Source organism: Euprymna scolopes, chromosome 7 (assembly GCF_053919585.1).
Source record: "Euprymna scolopes isolate OS-2025 chromosome 7, ASM5391958v1, whole genome shotgun sequence".
In the NCBI taxonomy this organism is placed as follows: Eukaryota; Metazoa; Mollusca; class Cephalopoda; order Sepiida; family Sepiolidae; genus Euprymna; species Euprymna scolopes.
This window is the reverse complement of record NC_136488.1, coordinates 50,070,348-50,095,471: the sequence shown is the minus strand read 5'-3', so window position 1 is coordinate 50,095,471 and position 25,124 is coordinate 50,070,348. Positions and strand designations below refer to the sequence as shown.

The window sequence follows — 25,124 nt, the reverse complement described above, 5'->3', positions numbered from 1 at the left end:
AGTTGACTTTTAATACATAATTTTTTTTTTTAAATACATACTACATTAAACGTCTGTGAATCAAGCTTGCTTGTCATACTTTTTGTAAATACATATAATTAGATACAGGACCATTAAATCGAGGAGGAGGAGGAGGGGGAAACTTTCTTTTCGTCATTTTTTTTTGTCTTAACCAACTTGGTTAGTCTTGTGGCTGAAGGAAAATAGGGTTTATATTGATCTTTCTCCCTTCACAAGGAGATGTAACACAAAGTCAGAAGGTGGAAATAAAAAGTGCCCAAGAGACAGAGCACTTTAGCTTACAGAAAATGTCTGAGCATATCCTATCGGTATTCTCTTGTAGGGGCATTTCAGATGATTAACAATAAACTAGTCCCTTTTCAAAGAGAGAAGGTAAAGCCTCGGAAGCACAGAATAAGATCTCAACCCAACAGAAAAAATAATCTTAAATGGACAAGAATTTGTTGCACTGATTGTCAAGGACTTATCATCTATTTGGTATGAAAATCTCTGCTTTTTCACAAGTTATAAAAAAAAAAAATCTGTATCCTGCCTTTCTTTCCTGTCACCATCTACTAATCTTTCCACAAGGGTTGGATATGCAACACAGGATTGAGCTTCAATGTTGAGGTTATGCTAAGGCTAGTCATTAAAAACAACAAAAACAGGTCCTTTTCAGATGTCACCATGAAATTATCAAAAGAAATATATGTATCGGTATTTATTTGCTTCCCCATGAAAGCAAAATGTGACACAAGGTCGATTTTAATGTGGAAGAAAACCAGCTCCTCAAAAAGGGGCAAAAAATAAAAATTGCCTTAGTATAGAAGGCTTTCCAGTACTGTGTTCCTTAAAATGAAACAAATACTTTTTCATTAATTCAAAGAAAAAATAACTTTCCATACACAGACAAAACAAAAAATATATTTGTTTACAAATTCAAAGAAACAAAACTTTTATTACCAAAATAAACCTTTACAGTTTAAATCCTATTTTTCCATGAGTCTTGCTCTTCAACACCTCGCGGATGACGAAAACCGCTGGAGTAGTATACCGAGTGAAAAAAAATGAACAAAAATAAATAAATAAAACAACCTACCTTAACATTTTCATAAATTTTACTGTTTTATTTTTAAAAAAATTTTAATGGCAACTGTTTTATTCTGTGGTTTTTATTTTGGTAATAAAAGCGTCGTTTCTTTGAATTTGTAAACAAATATATTTTTTGTTTTGTCTGTGTATGGAAAGTTATTTTTTCTTTGCATTAATGAAAAAGTATTTGTTTCGTTTTAAGGAACACAGTAGAAAAATTTGAGGGAGGATATATATATTTTTCATTAATGTTATGGGATTAAATGGTAATAAACAAAAGGAACACAAGATTTTTAGGAACGAAACATGTATTCACATATTTACAGGCAAAGTGAGTTGAGTATATCCATTCCTCAACTGTGGGCGTTTGCACATGACCTGCTTCGTCGCGTACCGATCTCAGACTGTCAGGCAGCGGTACTTGATACTGGAAGTGACATCACCAACGGAAGTGATCTCATGAGATAGTCCATTAATCCCATGGAGAGGCGTTTTCAACAATTAAACTTTTGTTTTTCAATGAAAAAGGTATACTTTTTTGGTATTTTTTAATAATTTTTTTTATATCCAAAGAAAAGTCTAGAGCAGCCGACTACAGCAATTTTTGTGTTTTTCTCTGCATTTTTCTGCAAAGAATTTTTTTCCTGGAAATAGTTTTTTTTTTAGATGGGATCTCTAGAAACCATCGATTACGTTTCGTTGTTTTAAGATACACTTTCGACGACATCTTGTGCACCTCATCTCCGTTGCCAGCAGCCGGTTTTCCTGACAATAGGTGAGAACCATTTCCGGAGACTTACAAATAAATTCCAGCCTGGAATTGTACATTTTCCTTCCTTGTCACAAGATTAAAAATTTGTTGCTTGAACCACAACACAATGATACGCTGCCCTTTCTTTTCTTTTTCTTTGAAACTTTTCGTTTGAAATTCTTCGTTTCTTTTTCTTAGTTTCCCCTCTCTGTCCTGCTCTAAGTAAATCTGACGACCTAGTCCACAAATTCCAAAATTTCATTATGACAAGTTTCAAGAAAAAATACACGATTAAACCCGGTTCTACAACTTCCAACGTAGACCCCTGCTACCATGTCTCCTTCTCCAACATCAGGGGTTTACGTTCTAACCTTCCAGAGGTTGAAACCCAATTACAGGAGACTAAACCAGACCTTTTATTAAGTGAAACTGGCATTGGACAGGCTATTTCCCTAGAAGAGTCCGCAATTAAAGGATACTCTAATTTAACTTCTAAATCTGACCCTCAAGATCGCCATGGGCATGGAATATGTGCCTATATTAAAGATAGCTTTCCATGTGGTAGGGACATCTCCAGGGAAGATCCTAACTTACCCATATGTGCTTCCGGGTTGCTTTAGCTCACACTACTGCATTTATATTTACTCTCTATCGCCCCCACAACAGCGGAGTTACTATCTTTCAAAGCATATCTGAGAAAATTGACCAAGTCCTATCTGCTTATCCTTCAGCTAACATTCACGTATGTGGAGACTTCAATGTTCACAACGTCGAATGGTTGACCCACTCAAACAAGACCGATGATGAGGGGAGGTTCTGTCATGATTTCTCCATTGCCTATGACCTCGCTCAGATTGTTCAGGAACCCACCCGTGTGCCCGACAATGACGGCCAGTATGCGAGCCTACTAGACCTTTTTCTCACAACTTGCCCTGAACTATGTTCAGTTTCTGTTCTGTCACCTCTTGGATCTTCCGACCACTCTGTTGCATCAATTAAGATAAAAATGAAATGTAATATGTCCCCAGACGTACCTCTTCATCGTACAGTATATCGATACACTAAGGCTGACTGGGATAGCTTCCGTACATTTATATCTGATCTACCTCTGCATTCCATGTTTAAAAACGATGTGTTCTCTATAGTATTAGACCTGACGGAATGGTTAATTGTAGGTATTGACCGTTTCATACCCTCGAAAAAGTTTCAGCAAAAACCTAACAGCAAGCCATGGTTCTCTCCAGAATGTGCTGCTGCCATTGCGCACAGAAATCACTTTTTCCACTGCTTCCAACGTACTAGATGTATGGAAACTAAAGCCGCTTTCAGGACTGCCAGCAACCATTGTAAAAAGTAATAAAGAACGCAAGAGAGTTGTATGCTCAATCTGTTAAGTCCAAAGTAGCTGAGCAGCGGCTTGGTTCCCACCAGTTTTGGCAAATAGCAAACAGAATCCTGAACAGAAGTGTGTGCTCCATCCCAACTATTATCAATGGACCTGAGGTAATCTTGTCAGCATCAGACAAAGCCAAACTCTTTGTCAAGAACTTTGCAGCTAATTCTACCCTTTGCAACCAAGGCCGCCAACCCCCAATATTTCCTCCTGTATCAGAAAACACGCTATGTGATATACGTATATCTGTTTGTGATGTTGCCAAGGTAATCAAAACCTAGATTCCAGTAAAGAAACTGGCCCTGACAGTATTCCAATCATAGTACTCAAAAAACTTCAACCTGAACTAGTGCCCATACTTACAAAACTGTTTAAACGTTGTCTTAAGGAGAATAGTTTCCCATCTCCCTGGAAAATTTCATCAGTATGCCCTGTATTTAAGAATTCAGGTGATCGTTCATCCCCCTCTCAGTACAGGCCAATAAGTCTCCTGTGCGTCATGAGTAAGTTGCTGGAATCTGTGTTAAATATAGAAGTAATCAACCATCTCAACAAAAATAACCTTCTTACTGATACGCAATATGGTTTCCGTTCTGCTAGATCTACAGCAGATGTTCTTACAGTTATATCTCATAGGATTAGCAAATCTCTCGACGGAGGCCACCTTTCTAGGGCAATTGCTCTTGACATATCTAAAGCCTTTGATAGGGTATGGCATAAAGGTTTACTTCACAAGATCTCCAGCTATGGTATAGCTGGAAATGTCTTCTCAATTATTAAATCATTTCTTTCTGATAGGTTCATAAGAGTAGTAGTTGAGGGGCAAAAATCAGAAGCTCACAGTAGTAATGCCGGTGCCCCTCAGGGGTCCATCCTGGGCCCAACTCTTTTCCTGATCTACATTAATGATCTTCCAAATCACATTCTTACATCATTTGTAGACATTTATGCTGACGACACTACCATTTATGGTAGCACATCTAAGACAGTAAACGACCAAGTTCTCTCCAATTCTCTCTCCTCTGATCTTGAGCACGTAGTACAATGGGGAAAGGAGTGGCTGGTTACTTTTAATGCATCTAAAACCAAGCTTCTCTCTTTACATCATCAACATTCTGATCCACATCTGGCATCAATTGAAATGAATGGCTCTCGTCTTCAGGAGGCCTCAAGTTTTGACAAGCTTCTGGGCTTGACCATTACTCCTGATCTTAAATGGAACACGTACATCTAATCTGTTGCCAAGGCCGCTGGAAAAATGGTGGGATCTTTCTATCGATCTGGTAAATATCTCACTGCTTATGCTATTCTCTATCTATATAAGAGCCAGGTACGACCAAGGATGGAATACTGTTGCCACATCTGGGCAGGAGCTGCTAGAAAGGACTTGTCCTGCCTTGATAGAGTTCAAAATAGATTTCGTAGCCTCATAGGAGTTGTCCTTTTCTCTTCCTTGCAACCTCTATCTCACAGAAGAGATGTTGCGAGTTTGTCTCTGATGTATCGTTATTTTCATGGAAAGTGTTCGACTGAGCTTCAATCTATGGTTTCCCCTCGCCAAACTTTCACAAGAAACACTCGTCTAGCTGAAAACACTATCAATAATTCCCCCCATTCTTTATCTGTGCCTAAACCTAAACGTAGATTCCATGAACAAAGCTTCTTTCTTAGAACTGCACGCCTATGAAATTGTCTTCTGTTTTCCTGCTTTCGGGCTGACTACAATATGGTTGTGTTCAAGTCTAACGTAAATAAGTTCTTGATGAGCCGTTCCATATAAGTTATCAAATTTACCAAATTTTCATTACTAATGATTACTATGTTGTCCAATTTCTACTGTACACTCTTTAACCCTTATCCTTGAGTGGCCTCTTGGCCTTGATAAGTGGTGATGCCTATGTAAAAAAAAAAAAACCCTCTTTCCTTTCATCTTTTTTCTTCCAATTTTTTGCAGTCTGCTCGCTCGCGTCTCTTTTTTGCTCACTCAGTATAATATGGTGGTTTTTGTCATTGCCAAGCGAGACTCACAGAAAAATGGGATTTAAACTGCAGAAGAACTGAGTTTCTCCTTCATTGACTAAGGACTAATTAACTTAAGTGTTTACTAGCTCCCCACGAGGGCAAAGTTAGACACAAGGTCAGTTTTTAATTTTTTTTTAAATCCAGCTCCCCAAAACGGGACACTCTGGATAGGAACAAAAATAAATATTCTCAGTCATGAAGAATTTCTCCTCTTTTGACCGAGGACAGAAAAGGCAAAGTGTAGCATCAAAACAGATACTACACTGTGATCTTATTTATATATTTTATTGTCGGTAAAAAATGAAATTACAATTATGACAATTGAAAAACAAAAATCACAAACAACAAAATTAGGCACAAGGCCCTATAAGAAATTGGGGAGGTTCAGGGTCTTTGTGTCTAAAGTTAAATGTAGACTTTGGAGTCTTACTCTTGACTGGCAACATTTACCACAATACCTCATTCACTCTATGGAACTTAATCTAACTAATAAATCCCCAGCGTTAAGAATCAAAACATATATACAAAACTTGTCGGTATGTTTGTGTATGCATTTTTTTTTTTTGTGTGTGTATGTGCATGTGTGAGAAAATAAAGTTCAATTTCATTAGAAAAAAGTTTATGAATTACGGGTAAAAAAGCTCGTGGAGTGGGGAAAACTAGTCAAAGAGTTCATTTCGAAAATAGCCCAAAGGCCAGATACTTTTGAAAATGGATGCCATGAATGTTGATTGCCAAAATCAGTGTGACGTCATAAAGTTTGAATTGTAGTTGCTAAAAGCAACAAGCCGTCATAAAGGATGAGTGGTAGTTATGAAAAGCTGTGAACAACAATAGCTGTAACTGTTGGGTACATCTACATCTACATGATCAATGTATGCCAACAAACACCATTATATATTTTTTAACAATATATCTAACAAATACCAATGAGTCACAGCTAGTGTACTTATAGAGGCTTGGCCTTTGCATGAACTCTAAGACAAACTTCTATAATATTTTATAACAAAAGGGTCGTCAAACAAAAGGAAAACAAATCTCTTTCATAAACAATAATGATATATATTTATTTGAGTGACCTACACCGTTTGGTGTAGGTTGTCAAAAGTTTAGACAGTGAAGAAAAGGAATTACAGTAATAAAGCTTGGCTACCAAACGTACTTGTTTAAGTTGTATCTCATCCAGTGAAAGATAGCCTTGCTCGATTATCCCATGAGTGGAGGTAGGAGAAAGGATGTTTTTCTTCATTAGTGATATGAAGCTCTCTGTTAATGCTGCCTAAATCCTAAAACAAATCTGGAAATAGTTCTTCAAAGGTTCAATTAAAATTAATACACCTCAAAGGCTGATTGGTTCCTGTGTGACAAAACCACTTGGCAGATGGATGTACTTGGCTCCTGATACAGGTAGAGAATTGTATCCGCAGTGAGATATTTACTGAAACGATAGAATGATCCAACCATTTTTGTAGCAACCTTGGCAATAGACTTGATGTACATATTCCATTTCAGATCAGGAGTAAAGGTCAAACCTAGAAGCATATCAAAACATGGAGTCTTCTCCAAGACAAGAACCAATCATTTTAACTGATGCCAGACAGGGGTCAGAGCGTTGATGATGAGAAGATAGAAGCTTGGTTTTAGATGCATTAAAAGTAGCCAGCCACCTGTTTCCCTATTGCACCACGTGTCCAAGATCAGAGTAGAGAGAATCAGAGAGCTCTTGTTCATTTACAGCCTTTGAAGTGTTGCCAAAGATGGTAGTGTCTTCAGCATAAATGACTACAAATGATTTAAGAATGCAATTAAATGCATAAAAAAGTTATCAGCATTGTTCTTATTAGTGTTCTAAGATTCTTGTCTTCTTAAAAATGAAACTTGCACAATTTTTCAAATCTCATCTTGGTTGTTATGTTCTCAACGTTCCAGCCGATGTCACCATCAACCTTCTTCATCTGCATCTTTTCAAACTTGGGAACAGTGTAGTCGAATTCAGGAACCTGTAAAGAATTTTTAACTGAATCCTTTATTTAATCGCCAGGGGAGTGGGAGAGAGTAGAGTGTATTATAATTTATAAGATATTCATAGTCTTTTTAAATGATGTGTGGATTAGTCAAAAGGTAAAACCCAATCAATGAAGGCCATATGGGCCAGTCCATATAAATTCTAATACTAAGAGCCTTTACTTCTTTTCCCATCTTCACTATTATTAACGTCTGTTAATGGCTGATTGCATTTTGACACAACTCTCAGAAAGCTATAGCAAAATAAACCAATCTTCCTATGACTGAGAGGGCCAACAATTGTTAAGGAAGAGGGGGAGGGGGTTAATCGTGTACACTTTTTACCAGAACACTCTTTCCATGGGATAAGTTAATGTTAATGCATGCATTTGCAAAGTGTCATTTTGTATATTTATCTTTTACTGTTTGTATATTATTCTTTATTTTTTGCCTGAGTAAAATTGTTCAATTAGTATACGTGATTGTTGTTCCTTTTCTCCGAAAGCTGTCACTCCCAATTCAACTCAGTGTTTATCATCCAGTCACTGCTAATTGGTATGCTTTGATTTTATTCTGACAAAATAGGATTGATTATGATTAACAGGGTTACAAGACATTGCTGGGGGTCATGGTTTAAAAAACCTCTCTCACACACAACTAGTTCAATATAATTGAAAGAAAGAAAAAACTTATCGACTAGTTTAAGTGTCATTTTTCAAGCAACAACCAGTGAGAATGAAAAATGTAATTTCTTACCCCCCACCCCATTCTCTGCACTAAGTGGCCCACAACGGAATGTATATTAGAATTTTTTGCCATAATCGATTCGAAATATCTACCTGTATCTGGTGTACTTTTAGCCGAACACACACAGAATTACAACTTGTTCCCTCGGCATCAATATCAACATAATCATTTTTGCAATGGCCCTTTGTCTGTTGATTGCAATATGATGCTATGCCTGCGTAGTTCTAGGAGGTTCACCTTCCCAGGCTTTGCCTTCTCTATATGAGAAAAGATTTAGTTTGTTTATTGCTAATCACCTGAGGCGCCCCTGCCGGGGAATGCCGACGGAATTGTTCAGGCATTTCAGGTCAGAGTGTCCTTCCCAGGGACGTTGACTCTCCGATCTTACTTTTCGACCCTTGTGTCACATTTTTCACCGTGAGAGAGAGAGATAAATACTAATAGCACTAATTTGATTCCTGATGACCCCAAAGGAATGAAAATTATAGTATTTTTTTTTATCATAACCTAATCGGGATCACACCAAATCCGAATGGTGTAACGTTTGAAGCTGTATCTTATGTAGTTTTCGACTCTAAACCACACGCGCACACACACACGCGCGCGTGCACACACAGAGAGATAGAATTACGACTGTTACATAACAGAACATTAAGAAACTGATGTGAACAAAAGAAAACGATTTAGAAAGGGTGTTCACACGTAATCACCTATGAAAAGTAAAATTTAATTTTTTAGGAAGGGTAATTTACAAATCTACTAAGAAGTTTTTTTTTTAATTAAATGAAGGACCGGTCACTTACCTGGACTCTCAACAACACTGTCGTAATGACAATTGACTAAGACACTATTTTCCGTAGCATCCTCAAATTTGGACACAGGGTCAAGTTTGGCCACCAAATTCTTCAGATTCCGGTAAACTGAAAGAAAATCACTTTTAAGTCTCATAGAAAACTGACCACTGACATTCTGTGTATCCACTTGTAATGTGTGGGCAGTGGAAACAACATTCTTTTGGATTTGGTATAATTCGTTCAAAATGTAATCTTTGGCAAGTTTCTCGTTGGCATAACTGCCCACGGTCCGCTGTCCGAAACTGACCAGGGCATCGAGATGTTTTCGGGCGGTTTCTTCTTCAAAGGCATCATTATATTGGTTATTCGGGCTGGTCGCTTTGGGAAGTGGAAACGTTGACCGTCTGCTGCTAATAAACAGAAAAAGAACCAAATGAAATACGAATAAAACTGGCCACGTTATTAAACCGGAGAGTCTTTTGGAGGGTGATCGTAGCGAGGAAGATAATAATGATGAAGAAGAAGAATCCTTTTGTTGTCGGGATGAAGAAAGAGACGATGACATAAAACCATTATTACCGTCATCGGGTAATTGACGGCGTTGGCGAACATTAAAGTCCATCTTCGACTTTTTTTATAAATGAAAATATATTATTTTGAAAATGAAATAGTCTTATTGACAACTCTTCTTGCAGACTAGAGAAAAAAAAAGATGGTATTTTTTCTTTCTTTTGTGCGATCTCTCTCCTCTTCTTTCGTCCGGTCCGATGTTTGCGAACTGAGCGACGGCGAAATCGTTTTTCGGAAGTTTCTTTTTTCTTTCTCTCTTGTTGTTGTTGTTTGTTATTGTTTTACTGGCTGGATTGAATTGTTTGTTCCGTCTTTTCTTAATATTATTATTATTAATGGGTAAGGATGGCTCGACTCCCACAAACAATAATTCTCTTAACTATTAATAAGGAGAGCAGCACAATAGTAGACAGGATTTCCCTGGCACGAACTCATCGGGCTTTTATCAAAATGTCTAGTTTTCGGTCTTAGGGAGGGATCACTTTCCCCAGGCATTACCTCCCCCTTTGAAAAGCGAGTATTGGTTTAACGCTGGTCGCCTGAGGCGCCCCCACCGGGAAATGCCGATAGGGCCGATCACGGCAAATTTTACAACCGTCCAGGGTGACCCCTTTTTTTTGGGGGGGGGGGCTATGATCCCCCACTGTAAACTGACCTTGTGTCTAACCTTGCTGCGGTATGGGGGCAATTGTTATTGTTGTGTGTGTATGTTTTTTACTTCAGTTTTAGTTTTTAACCTGCTTTCAGTAGTGATGCTTATCCCTGTTTGTAGACAAAAATGCTCGTGTGACCAACTTTAAAAAAAAAAAGAAGGAGAAGAAAAGAAAAGAGAAAAGAAAACACTACTTTACTGTTCTCTTATTTTTAACTCCTGCTGATGTTGATGCTGTATTGATGTAATACTGATCTATATAGCATTTGGAATTTGACGATGCTTCTTCATCCTGTGATAGTGACAATAACACATTGTCGACTGTTGTTTATGATGATGATCGTTTTGTTTTTAAATAGGTTTCACGCCATTCTGATGATTATTATCATCATCATCGTGAATTGTTCCGCTTTCACTTTTGATGCTGATAATGATTGGTTGATCAGCGCCGCTTACGGTCTACATAATTACTTACAATGTAATTTATGTTTTCTTATTATTTATCGATTTACTTACTCAGGGAAAAAATAATTCTGGACAAAATGTTTTAATTACATAAACTAAATTTAAACCAATTAAGAAAAAAAGAAAAAATTGAAATAATTTCTACAATCTCTCAAAAGGTCGCTTAGAACAATGCGGAAAAAATAAACTTTTAATGTGATCATTTTTTAAACTCTAAAAGTAGTAATTTTCGACAATACGGGTGTAAATAAAATCTGGAACAATGTGTTTTTATGATTTATTTTATTATGTTTTCGGAATACTGTGTGTTGTTTGTGATGAGGAACTTTAATCTTATTTGATGATTATGATGATGCTGATGACGTTAATGCTCCTGCTGATTTTATCTATGAATGTCTCGCGCGACTTTCCGAGATTTTGTTTCATGAGAAAGATGTCGGCAATCTCTTTTAAGTTTCTTTTTCTTGACTTGTAGAAAGTCGTTAATTTTTCTTAATGATATTGCACGTAAGCAAAAAGACAGAACAAAAAAATTGCTGCTGAATCGTCGAAATCAATTGACTTAATCTAGACATTTTAGACACGCATGCCGATGGTTGAAACGTGTCTTTTTTATTGTTTGTGAAGAAAACGAAGACAAAAAAAGGCTCATTTCAACAACCGTCCGTTTCTCTCGGGTTCGTTTTATTTATTTCTTCATGTTTCATTTTTTTTGCTTTTTTAACTAACTTTATTTTGTACCGAAATTTATAATTTTGGAAAACAAATTCTGTAAATCTTTGCATCTTGGTGCTTATATAGATCAGCCCTCATGACTGTCCATATCGATTGAGTAAATACGATAACGACTTGCACAACAGCCGAAAGGGGACCATACAAAATGAAACCTGTATTCCTGAAACAGAAAAAAAGCAAACAAATAGGTAGATTTATTGACATTGCATTTAAATTTTGGGGTTTATTTTACAATCCACAGAGATACGAAAAAGTTGTCAAAAAACAAATATATAACAAATATTTTCAAAGGTAAGATAAGTTATTTTTCTATCTAACTGAATAAGTTTTAGTGTTTTTATTTAATGTAAAATGTTTATTCGGTTCGAAAAACAAGTAATGTTGAACGCTACCGGAGAACAAGAAAAAAAAAAATGGCCACAATGTCTCTTGACATCTTTGAAGTCTTCACAATCACTTAGAAACCCACCCAAACCGTGACATTTATTGGGTGGGGTTTCTATCACCATTTTGTTTTATTTCTTTATTTTTAATTCCTTGTCAAAACATCAAAGATGTGAGGGAACTTCGTGGCCGTTTTTTTTTTTCTTCTTAGCACATAGCGTTCAATACTACGTGTTTTTCGAACCAACTAAACATTTTACATCAAATACAAACACTAACTACTATCCAATTAAGTAGAAAAGTAATTTATCTTGCCTTTGATAACATTTATTTCTTTTTTTTTTTCGTATCTGTGGATTCTAAAACAAGCCTATGTTGCATTTCATGCAAACATCCAGTGCCAAATATCTACGCTGTATTCCCCCCCCACCTCCAAAAAAAAAAAACGAAAAGTTGTTTCTGACTATTGAAAGGTGAACCATTTCTTGACGGTATTTATTTTTCTCCTACACTGAAAAATGTGAAACAAAAGTCGAAAAATTGGAATTAAAAAGTCAGTGCCCCCACCCTCGAGGAGAAGCACAATCAACAGGGAAAAGGGGTCGTTATAAGAATGGTCTAGACTCTGTTGATTTTGCGACTGAAAGGGAAAAAATCCTGGCGATATCCCAAACAAAAAGTGTGCTTCTACAGAACTTGAACTAAACCGATTTTTGCCGAACTAAACAAAACTTGGGTTAAGAATTAAGTTTGAGTTATATATTTTTATTTAATCTGAAAAGTTGCAAACAAAACGGTAATAAACAAAAACAATTAGGCACAAGGCCACTCCAAAATTGGGGATAGGGTGTCTAGTCACCCTCGTCACTGTTTTGGAGAAACACCAAGAATCCAGCTGTTTACATGAAATGCAACAATTTTAGTGAACAAAATGTGACAACAAATAAATAACGCTAGAAACAATTTCTAAAAAAAAGAAAAGCACTTAAAAATCAATGCAACAATATAAATATATAGATTTAAAAAAGTGTTTTACAATAGATCGAGTTACGAAAAAGTAGTGAAGAAACAAACATGTAACAAATAAAGGTGTATGTTAGTCGACAGATCGATTTTTTTAATATGGGGTTTAAGCAAAAACAACAGTACTTACTTGTCATGTCGAAAATAGTAATATATCCAACAATTAGGAAAATTATTCGAGAGAACTGTTAAAGAAAAAAAGTTCATTGCTATGCCATGGTCTTGAAAAAAAGTGCGCCATACAAGTGTCGAAAAGGAAGATAAGTAGGTTTTCTGTATTCGCAATCTTCAAGGGATTTGCATAAAGAGAAAATGCAATCCCCCCTCCCCCAATTACTTTTCACTATAAACAATTGGTAAATTTTTACGACGTGTCCCAGCGTATTATAAACGCCCCAACCTCCCCATGTTAAGAACCGCTTTCGGAATAAACACCCCAACCTCGAAAGCCGTTCTTAACATGGGGTGGTTGATGGTGTTTATACTATGTTGGGGCAGGTCGTAAAAAATACCAAATAATTTTCTACTCGATGAAGTTTCGTCATTTTGGGATATATTATTATTTTCGACATGACAAGTAACTGCTGTTTTTGCTTAAAACGACGTTTAAAAAATGGATCTGTCGACTGTTAACAATCACCAAATAATAAATGTTACCAAAGACAAGATAAGTTACTCTACTTGGATAAGTTTTTTGGTGTTTTAACCGATTTTTTTAAAGTGTGAAACGCAAATTGTGCTGAGCTGCTGCGCTTCACTTCACTGAAGAAGCGTTTATTTTTTTTTTTTTTCGAGTTTTTGACGAATTCCTGAAACTCCAGTCAGGAGAGCCGAGAGCACCAGCATCATAGCGTCATGTTTGTTTTCGTTTTAACTGAAGAAGCGCTCAGCACACTTAAAACACGCACTTTTAAATCAGTTAAAAAACGACAAAACTTATCCAGCTAGGTAGAAGAATAACTTATCTTGCCTTTTAGTAACATTTGTTTTGGGCCACTTTTTCGTTTTGTTGTCTAAAATGTCCGATAAAAATTAAATGCGAATATTTCGGTTTCCGTTTCACGAAATTAGTTTCATTTTATATGGTTCTTTGATCGGTAAAAGTACAATCTTTTTTGTACTTGTTCCTTGTCATTATTAGCAAGGAGACCCGACGTTATTTGGCAGAAACCCTTTTTTTTTTTTTTTTTTTTTTTATTACATTTTCACCCCAAACAAGGCAAATTGCCACTTTGGTGTAGGGGGCTACTATCAGGGGCAACAACTACTGGGGTACTATGTAGGGATTTGGGCAGCAAGGTGTCGGTTCACGTTACACTTGAACTTCTGCACGTCAGTACTGTTGGGGAAGCAGGGACCTGGAATGGAATTCCAGAGTCTTGCGGTTCTGGGGAAGAAACTATTGGAGTAAAAAGATCTTTTACATCTAGGGGCCTCTACAGTGTGGGGGTGGGATCTAGTAGCCTGTCGGGTTTGTCGAGGGTGCTCGCGTCGTGGGGGCACAAGTGATTGCAGTTCATCAGAGCATTCACCACTAAAATACTTGTAGAACAGGCAGAGGGATGCAACATTTCGTCGATGGGACAGAGGCTGAAGCTTAGATGCCAGTTCAGGGCCTATCAGATTTGCGACTCTCTTTTGAACCTTGTCAAGGAGCGAGAGACTAGTAGCAGATGCACCAGCCCAGATGTGGCAGCAATACTCCATACATGGGCGAATGGTGGCCTTATAGAGGTACAGGATACTTTCGGGTGTTAGTAGTTTTCTAGCACGGTAGAGAGAGCCTACCTTTCTTGCAGCGGCCCTGGCAATGCCTTCAATGTAATTGTTCCAACTCATGTTTCCTGTGAACGTTAGGCCAAGGAGTTTGAAAGATGGACTCTCAGATAAAGGGTCGTTGGCCATTGCTATTGGTGGTAGAGAGGGTTTCTTGTAATTATTGAATGAAACTAGTTTAGTCTTGGCAGCATTGAACGCGACCAACCACTGTTTTGTTTTGAGTCGCAATAAAACTCAGTATAAGGAAGTAAATAAAATGGACAAATATTTGGTCAATTTAGACTACGTGAAACGGAAACGCTAAAATAAAAACTAGGTGGGGGAAAAATAATTGCCGTTTTTTTGTTTTTGTTTTTTATATATAAACAAATCGAGATTATATTGAATCTGTTGTATATATATATATATATATATATATATATATATATATATATATATATTAGTTTTAAAAAAATAATTCTTACTAAATTGTACCTTTTAATGTGTACTACTGTACCACAGAATTACCCCTCCCCCAACATATAATAATGTAACGGTAATATAAGTTAATATAACTTTTGTACCATTTAAAAGAAGCTTAAAATAAACTAATAATATTTTCATTTTGGTACTTATGCACTTTTGTTACCGCGCTGAAATAATACCGTTATTTAGAAAGCCATTCTTAACATGGGAAAGGGGGGGGGTTCTTACTATTCTCTACTTTCACTTAACAATTTGATATAAAAGATATCGTAAAACTTGAATTTAACTTGAAAATATTTTTTTTTAAATACCGCGGTAACAAAAGTGCAGAAGCACCATAATTTTTTTTTAACATTCGAAAATAATAAAAATGCGAGACTAAAATCGTGTTTACATTATCGACGCCTTAACACAACATTCCTATGTAGTCGACATTTTTGAACATGTAGACATACTAGTGTTTAAGAAATCAAGCAAAAAATCAACTAATGGCCAGATTTTTCGAAAATTTCGATACTTATTCATTTTTAAATTTATATATTAAAAGCAGTTTTCGTCAAATATATTGAGGGGGATTTTTTTTTCTTTTCGTACACCCCACCCCACATTGCATGTTACGAAAACTAAACAAAATAAATTTAGGTTAAGTAAAATTTTAACATTTTATAAAGCTGAAGAGTTTAAATAATAGAAAAATATATATATTTTTGGGTTTGTATTACTGTACACATAGATTCGAAAAAGTTGTCAAAAAACAAATATAGAACAAATAAATGTTTTCAAAGGCAAGATAAGTTACTTTTCTACCTAATTGGATATATTTTTTGTGTTTTTATTCAGTGTAACATGTTTATTCAGCTCGAAAAACATGCAATGTTTACCGATGTATTGGAAAATTCAAAATGGCAGCCGACTGTCTCTCGGAGAGGGTACGTTTGGGAAAAGGTATTATAAATAATAAACTAGACAAAATACTGTTAGAAATTCGCTCAATATATGTTACCGTGACATAAGTTGACATGTATTCGGTTGTTTTCTAACAGTATTTTGTCTAGTTTATTATTTATAATACCTTTTCCCAAACGTACCCTCTCCGAGAGACAGTCGGCTGCCATTTTGAATTTTCCAATACATCGGTAAACATTGCATGTTTTTCGAGCTGAATAAACATGTTACACTGAATAAAAACACGTGAATTATATCCAGTTAGGTAGAAAAGTAACTTATCTTGCCTTTGATAACATTTATTTGTTCTATATTTGTTTTTTGACAACTTTTTCGAATCTATGTGTACAGTAATACAAACCCATATTTTTTTTTTTAATAAGACACCATGAAAGTGGATCCGGCATACATGCATGTTTTGCATAAAGATGCTCCTTGCAGTAGAAGTACGCATGCGCAAGCAGTTTCGTCTGTTTTTACTTTTTCTTTCATTTTTTTTTTTTTTTACTTAAATAATTTTTAACTTTTTTAACGTGTTTTTTTGTTTTGTTTTTTTTTATATTCTTATTCATATCCACCTCAAACAAGGCATATTGACACTAAATTGGCAAATTTTTTTTTTTTTTTTTTTTTTTTTTTTTTTTTTTTACAAAGGCATCACCACATTATCAAGGCCCAGAGGCCACTCAAGGATAAGGGTTAAAGAGTGTACAGTAGAAGTTGGTCAATATAGTAATCATTAGTAATGAAAATTTGGTAAATTTAATAACTTATATGGAACGGCTCATCAAGAACTTATTTACTTTAGACTTGAACAAAACCATATTGTAGTCAGCCGGAAAGCAGGAAAACGGAAGACAATTCCACAGGCGTGCAGTTCTAAGAAAGAAGCTTTGTTCATGGAATCTACGTTTAGGTTTAGGCACAGATAAAGAGTGGGGGAAATTATTGATAGTGTTTACAGCTAGACGAGTGTTTCTTGTGAAAGTTTGGCGAGGGGGGACCATAGATTGAAGCTCAGTTGAACACTTTCCATGAAAATAACGATACATCAGAGACAAACTCGCAACATCTCTTCTGTGAGATAGAGGTTGCAAGGAGGAGAAAAGGACATCTCCTACGAGGCTACGAAGTCTATTTTGAACTCTATCAAGGCAGGACAAGTTCTTTCTAGCAGCTCCTGCCCAGATGTGGCAACAGTACTCCATCCTTGGACGTACCTGGCTCTTATATAGATAGAGAATAGCATCAGCAGTGAGATATCTACTGGATCGATAGAAAGATCCCACCATTTTTCCAGCGGCCTTGGCAACAGATTTGATATACGTGTTCCATTTAAGATCAGGAGTAATGGTCAAGCCCAGAAGCTTGTCAAAACTTGAGGCCTCCTGAAGACGAGAGCCATTCATTTCAATTGATGACAAATGTGGATTAGAATGTTGATGATGTAAAGAGAGAAGCTTGGTTTTAGATGCATTAAAAGTAACCAGCCACTCCTTTCCCCATTGTACTACGTGCTCAAGATCAGAGGAGAGAGAATTGGAGAGAACTTGCTCGTTTACTGTCTTAGATGTGGTACCATAAATGGTAGTGTCGTCAGCATAAATGTCTACAAATGATGTAAGGATATGATTTGGAAGATCATTAATGTAGATCAGGAAAAGAGTTGGGCCCAGGATGGATCCCTGAGGGACACCGGCATTAATATTGTGAGCTTCTGATTTTTGCCCCTCAACTACTACTCTTATGAATCTATCAGAAAGAAATGATTTAATAATTGAGAAGACTTTTCCAGCTATACCATAGCTAGCGATCTTATGAAGTAAACCTTTATGCCATACCCTATCAAAGGCTTTAGATATGTCAAGAGCAATTGCCCTAGAAAGATTGCCACCGTCGAGAGATTTGCTAATCCTATGCGATATAACTGTAAGGACATCTGCTGTAGATCTAGCAGAACGGAAACCATATTGAGTGTCACTAAGAAGGTTATTTTTGTTGAGATGTTTGATTACTTCTGTATTTAATACAGATTCTAGCAACTTACTCATGACGCACAGGAGACTTATTGGCCTGTACTGAGAGGGGGATGAGCGATCACCTGAATTCTTAAATACAGGGCATACTGATGAGATTTTCCAGGGAGATGGGAAACTATTCTCCTTAAGACAACGTTTAAACAGTTTTGTAAGTATGGGCGCTAGTTCAGGTTGAAGTTTTTTGAGTACTATAATTGGAATACCATCAGGGCCAGTTGCTTTACTGGAATCAAGGTTTTTGATTAGCTTGGCAACATCACGTACAGATATACGTATATCACATAGCGTGTTTTCTGATACAAGAGGAAATATTGGGGGTTGGCTGTCTTGGTCGCAAAGGGTAGAATTAGCTGCAAAGTTCTTGACAAAGAGTTTGGCTTTGTCTGATGCTGACGAGATTACCTCAGATCCATTGATAATAGTTGGGATGGAGCACACTCTTCTGTTCAGGATTCTGTTTGCTATTTGCCAAAACTGGTGGGAACCAAGCCGCTGCTCAGCTACTTTGGACTTAACAGATTGAGCATACAACTCTCTTGCGTTCCTTATTACTTTCTTACAATGGTTGCTGGCAGTCCTGAAAACGGCTTTAGTTTCCATACATCTATTACGTTTGAAGCAGTGGAAAAAGTGATTTCTGTGCGCAATGGCAGCAGCACATTCTGGAGAGAACCATGGCTGGCTGTTAGGTTTTTGCTGAAATTTTTTAGAGGGTATGAAATGGTCAATACCTACAATTAACCATTCAGTTAGGTCTAATACTATAGAGGACACATCCTTTTTAAACATGGAATGCAGAGGTAGATCAGATATAAATGTACGGAAGCTATCCCAGTCAGCCTTAGTGTATCGATATACTGTACGATGAAGAGGTACGTCTGGGGACTTATTACATTTCATTTTTATCTTAATTGATACAACAGAGTGGTCGGAAGATCCAAGAGGCGACAGAACAGAAACTGAACATAGTTCAGGGCAAGTTGTGAGAAAAAGGTCTAGTAGGCTCGCATACTGGCCGTCATTATCGGGCACACGGGTAGGTTCCTGAACAATCTGAGTGAGGTCATAGGCAATGGAGAAATCATGACAGAACCTCCCCTCATCATCGGTCTTGTTTGAGTGGGTCAACCATTCGACGTTGTGAACATTGAAGTCTCCACATACGTGAATGTTAGCTGAAGGATAAGTAGAAAGGACTTGGTCAATTTTCTCAGATATGCTTTGAAAGATAGTAACTCCGCTGTTGTGGGGGCGATAGAGAGTAAATATAAATGCAGTAGTGTGAGCTAAAGCAACCCGGAAGCACATATAAGGTAAGTTAGGATCTTCCCTGGAGATGTCCCTCCCACATGGAAAGCTATCTTTAATATAGGCACATATTCCATGCCCATGGCGATCTTGGGGGTCAGATTTAGAAGTTAAGTTAGAGTATCCTGTAATTGCAAACTCATCAAGGGAAATAGCCTGTCCAATGCCAGTTTCACTTAAAAATAAAAGGTCTGGTTTAGTCTCCTGTAATTGGGTTTCAACCTCTGGAAGGTTAGAACGTAGACCCCTGATGTTGGAGAAGGAGACATGGTAGTAGGGGTCTACGTTGGAAGTTGGAGAACCGGGTTTAATCGTGTATTTTTTCTTGAAACTTGTCATGATGAAATTTTGGAATTTGTGGACTAGGTCGACAGATTTACTTAGAGCAGGACAGAGAGGGGAAACTAAGAGAGAAAAAGAAACGAAGAATTTTTTTTTTTTTTTTTTTGTACCACATGATAAGGTAAAGCCGTAACAATTACCCACTAGTATGGCATCGAGAGGCCCCACCAGAAGCTACTGCATGGTCCAGATTCCATTCACCAAATGGCAATACAGCAGCCCCAGTACTTTGCACCTGCTGATAGGAAAGCCTCCTTAGTGGTTAATCCAAGGTTCGGGTCCCTGACTATCAGGCGGATAACGTCAGCCCAGACAAAACGTTTACCTCCAGCACCCTTACTAGTGACATGGCTACAAGGATAGACATAGAAACAGAAAATTTCCACCAACTCTGCCAACTGTTCGCGCAAAAATACTGCCAACCTAGAAAACAGCTTTTTCTTCTCCCTTTGTCAGAAAAATCACTCATTTAAAAATGAGGACTGAGGGACAAATAAGAAGAAGCGAGAGTAACAGGAGCTGCCGATAACGCATCCACAATGCGTTTTCTACTCTCCATTAAAAAAAAAAAATAAAAAATAAAAAAAATAACTATTAAGTATTGTACTTAATAAAAGTCCAACGGACCTGTTTAAGGGAAAGTATGGTGATAGATTCCCCTCCCACGAACTAAAAATGAGTACAATTAGGTAATCTATTTTTGCAATCAACTCGGTAGATAAATAAACATTTATGGACGAGAAAAAAAAAAAAAAAAAAAAAAAAAAAAAAAAAAAAAAAAAAAAATTAAAGCTAGCATTTAATACAACAGAAATACATAAATTAAATACTGAAATAAAATGTAGTTATTAATATTTGAATCTTAAAATAAAAAGTGCGAATTAATAGAGAAAATCACTTATCACAACAACGCATTCCGTCTCCAAACTAGTGAAGAATTTAACTTTTAATAGCGTTCAGAAGATTTTTTTTTTTTAAATTAACCGTTAAGAGAAAGCGTGATTTTATTCTGAACTTTAACTAATCACGTTTTAAGCAACTTATGATATAAAACAAAATCGGATGGGGGGGGGGGTTTCTTCCGAAGGTTAGTTGGTGACGTTATAAGTAATTGCGAGATAAGATGGGAGCCAGAAATTAGGGGTGGGGGACTGAAAATGATAATATAATGGATTGATTATACAATATTTAAGATCAACTTGGTAGATAAACATTTATGGACGAGAAAAAAAAAAAAAAATTAAAGCTAGCATTTAATACAACAGAAATACATAAATTAAATACTGAAATAAAATGTAGTTATTAATATTTGAATCTTAAAATAAAAAGTGCGAATTAATAGAGAAAATCACTTATCACAACAACGCATTCCGTCTCCAAACTAGTGAAGAATTTAACTTTTAATAGCGTTCAGAAGATTTTTTTTTTTTAAATTAACCGTTAAGAGAAAGCGTGATTTTATTCTGAACTTTAACTAATCACGTTTTAAGCAACTTATGATATAAAACAAAATCGGATGGGGGGGGGGTTTCTTCCGAAGGTTAGTTGGTGACGTTATAAGTAATTGCGAGATAAGATGGGAGCCAGAAATTAGGGGTGGGGGACTGAAAATGATAATATAATGGATTGATTATACAATATTTAAGATCAACTTGGTAGATAAACATTTATGGACGAGAAAAAAAAAAAAAAAAAAAAAAAAAAAAAAATTAAAGCTAGCATTTAATACAACAGAAATACATAAATTAAATACTGAAATAAAATGTAGTTATTAATATTTGAATCTTAAAATAAAAAGTGCGAATTAATAGAGAAAATCACTTATCACAACAACGCATTCCGTCTCCAAACTAGTGAAGAATTTAACTTTTAATAGCGTTCAGAAGATTTTTTTTTTTTAAATTAACCGTTAAGAGAAAGCGTGATTTTATTCTGAACTTTAACTAATCACGTTTTAAGCAACTTATGATATAAAACAAAATCGGATGGGGGGGGGGGGTTTCTTCCGAAGGTTAGTTGGTGACGTTATAAGTAATTGCGAGATAAGATGGGAGCCAGAAATTAGGGGTGGGGGACTGAAAATGATAATATAATGGATTGATTATACAATATTTAAGATCAACTTGGTAGATAAACATTTATGGACGAGAAAAAAAAAAAAAAAAAAAAAAAATTAAAGCTAGCATTTAATACAACAGAAATACATAAATTAAATACTGAAATAAAATGTAGTTATTAATATTTGAATCTTAAAATAAAAAGTGCGAATTAATAGAGAAAATCACTTATCACAACAACGCATTCCGTCTCCAAACTAGTGAAGAATTTAACTTTTAATAGCGTTCAGAAGATTTTTTTTTTTTAAATTAACCGTTAAGAGAAAGCGTGATTTTATTCTGAACTTTAACTAATCACGTTTTAAGCAACTTATGATATAAAACAAAATCGGATGGGGGGGGGGGGGTTCTTCCGAAGGTTAGTTGGTGACGTTATAAGTAATTGCGAGATAAGATGGGAGCCAGAAATTAGGGGTGGGGGACTGAAAATGATAATATAATGGATTGATTATACAATATTTAAGATCAACTTGGTAGATAAACATTTATGGACGAGAAATCCATGACAATCAGCAGTTGAAAAGGTTCTTTGTAATTGTTGAAGGAAAAGAGCCTTGTTTTAGTATTTGCATCTGTAGCACACTTTCAATTTTGTTTTTAGTCGGCAAAATAGCTAAGGGTTCAAAATTAAAAACAAAACTGTTAACCTTGGAAGGGTAAGTTGAATAAAACATTACTCCTGCTGTTACTTTTGCACATGCGCAAAATTAAACATTCAATTCAAGTAACTTGATTATATAGTAGAGTTAACATCTATTCAATGTGGATGCCTTTAGCCTCACTCACCACCTCTATATGGATCCCAATTGAGCATGCCTTTTCCACCAGCATCTGTAGGAGCTCGGCAGATGCCGGCAATCAGGCTGACTTTGGTGTTGTGGGAGGTCATGTTAGTGATGTTCTCGACGTATGACCAAACGAATTGGTCCAGCAGGTTTAGTCAGGTTAGAGAAGAGTACAAAGTCATAGCACTACTTCTGAAGCCAAGCTTGGGTCTCTTCGAACTTGTGGGTCAGTGCTAAGTCCTGCTGCCACACCCAGGGTCTGTCAAGGGTCTTCAGCATATCCAAGTACACTTTGGTGTTGACTTTCAAGCTGACTTCAAAGATGCAAGGTGGCATGATGTGGCTCTCACTTGAAACCACACCAAAAATCATAATCGTAGCCAAAAACTTTGTTTTCATCATCCTGGGCACGTCCCTGTTATTCATGGCAATCCAGCGATGCATTTTGATGGTGCTGGCAATGGTCCTGTTGTCATAACTTGGATCGGTAGACAGCATGAATTGTACAGCAGCACAACTCTGATCTCACTCATTGAACATTGTCATTTTTAGACCTGATAGAAGGCTCCTATCGCTCTTGGGATTTGTACACAACAGGCCAACTAGTAAATGGTCTGCAACAAAAACAGAAAAACCGGTTTTCATCAAATGGAAATGGAATCATGTCGTCTTTTCTAGGGCAACAATTTTATTGTTCCACCCTGTAGATGAGCTCTCTTAGTTGATGGTGAAGGGCATCATAACTAGTGTTAAAATCTTGTGAGAATGATTTGTTGGAAGTTAATTCTGCTGCAGGAACGTTGTTTGAGAGTAAGTGCTGCCATTGGATAGCGGGTACAACATAAAATGGTTATTAATTTCTTTTTTGCCTATTATAATGTCAGCTCCTTGTTGCAGGAAGAAACCCAAGCACTCACAATATACTCCCTCTTTAAGTACAACATCGACATAGCCTGCTTCTTAGAAATCAGACTTCCTGATACAGTCTGTCATAAAATCGGTCTCTCAACATGACATTTCATATCACCTTTACCACAGAGGTGAAAATGGTTTACTCTCGTCTTTATGAAATCACCTTCACTCTTCGGGATTGTGATAGTGCAACACACCTCGCCTGGTAATCAATTTTTCTCCATCTGGCTTGTATCGATTTAAAAGGTTTGGTCATCAATATCGGTGTCCATGCTGTCTCTGCTCTCACTCTTAACGCTGACGACTATCAAGTTAAAACTCTATTAGAACCACACCCCAGCTAATTGGAGCTTTGGTGAAAACCAAGAAGCATCTAACCAGGCAACCAGTGACTTCAAATGTTTTTATCCTTGCAGCTGTGAATAATCTGTGCCAAGTTGTTTTCCGAAATCCTAGCTGCTCTTACAATACACATTGAATTCTGTTATGGCGTCTACTGAGGGTAAAATGCTTGCTGCCCTAGTAGTTTATGTGAAATCACCAAACTGGCATTATGATGAAGCATAGTTCATATAACGTTTGCCTTTACCATAATTGCTACTCTATCACCAGTATGATGTGAGACGTATTTTGTCAGATCTCCAGTTTTACCTTTTATAACATGACATTGGTAGAATGTTGACATCGTTGTGTCAAGTTTCAACAGTATTGTTAACCCTTCTGATCTAATATCAAGTTTGTCATTCAACACGTCATCAGAGCTAGTTGCATATGCATCCTTTTAACAATGGTCATCATATTAGTTCTCTTCATCTTCATAGCTTCTCCACAATTCTTGCATGTCTGTTTCTTAGCAGGACGTATTCTGTTCACATGGTAATAATTGCATTATTTGTATCATTCGTGGGTTGTCTTTTTTTTTTTTTTATTCAGAACTTGTAAAACAAAGCACTGTAGCTATCTATTTCCATTTCTGTGAATGACAACGTATTGTATATTTTGGTTGTCTTTTCATCAGCAAAGTATAAGAAAAATGTTTATTTAACACTGGCTTTTTTTTTCTTTTGATACTTCAAAGTATAATTTGAATATTTGGTATCAAATGCTCAAAATGTTCAATGGTTATCGTCTCACACATTTGTCTAGCCATTGTAAAAGGTTCATGTTTCTTGAGGAATTGAGGAAATGCATGGTGCTCAATTCATGCTTTTATTTATTTATTTTTTATTAAATTTTCACCCCAAACAAGACACAGTGCCACTTTGAAGCAGGAGGCTACTATCAGGGACTTTATTTGCAGGGGCATTATGAAGGGAGATGAGTAGAAAGATGTTTGTTCACATTACACTTGAACTTCTGCATATCAGTACAGTTGGGAAAGCAGAATCCCGAAGGGAGTTCCAAAGACCTGCAGTTCTGAGGAAGAAACTATTGGAGTAAAAGGCTTTCTTACACCTAGGGATCTCTACTGTAAAGGGATGAGACTTACTAGCTTATCGGGTTTGTCGGGGGTAGTTACGTCGAGGAGGTACAAGTGTTTGCAGTTCGTCAGAGCATTTAGCATTAAAATATTTGTAGAACAGGCAGAGGAATGCAACATCTCGTCGATGGGACAGAGGCTGAAGCCTAGATGACAGTTCAGGACCTATCAGGTTGGCAACTCTCTTTTGAACCCTGTTTTGTTTTACACCTCTGAACTGATCATTATCCATGATAAGAAAAAGGATTAAGTCTTTTTTCTATTTTTGGAATGATGTCAGTGAAGAAGTCTAATTAAGGGAAATGAATTATAACTAATTT

The 25,124-nt window shown here is 36.5% G+C and overlaps 2 protein-coding genes and 1 long non-coding RNA gene across 6 annotated transcripts in view; 1 reads left to right on the top strand and 2 right to left on the bottom strand.

Moving 5' to 3' along the window:
* Nucleotides 1–10,613, bottom strand: part of LOC145279730 (endoplasmic reticulum metallopeptidase 1-like) — a 148,246-nt gene extending 137,633 nt beyond the window's left edge. The window contains exon 1 of the mRNA XM_080131024.1: nucleotides 8,813–10,613. Within this exon, the coding sequence (XP_079987150.1) occupies nucleotides 8,813–9,425 (613 nt within the window). The 5' untranslated portion in view covers nucleotides 9,426–10,613. The remainder of the gene's footprint in view (nucleotides 1–8,812) is intronic.
* Nucleotides 10,614–10,856: 243 nt separating this feature from the next.
* Nucleotides 10,857–25,124, top strand: part of LOC145279732 (uncharacterized) — a 64,175-nt gene continuing 49,907 nt past the window's right edge. For 2 of the 4 annotated variants that reach the window (XR_013868440.1, XR_013868439.1), the window contains exon 1: nucleotides 10,863–11,167. The gene's annotated coding sequence lies outside the window, so the exon portion shown is untranslated. Of the gene's footprint in view, nucleotides 11,168–25,124 lie in introns of all 4 variants that reach the window. The other 2 variants (XM_080131027.1, XM_080131028.1) reach the window with 2 other exon arrangements.
* LOC145279735 (uncharacterized) lies at nucleotides 11,154–14,619 on the bottom strand. The gene is made up of 2 exons (XR_013868441.1): nucleotides 14,421–14,619; nucleotides 11,154–11,385 (listed from the first exon to the last, which is right to left on the bottom strand). It is a non-coding gene; the product is annotated as an uncharacterized LOC145279735 (long non-coding RNA).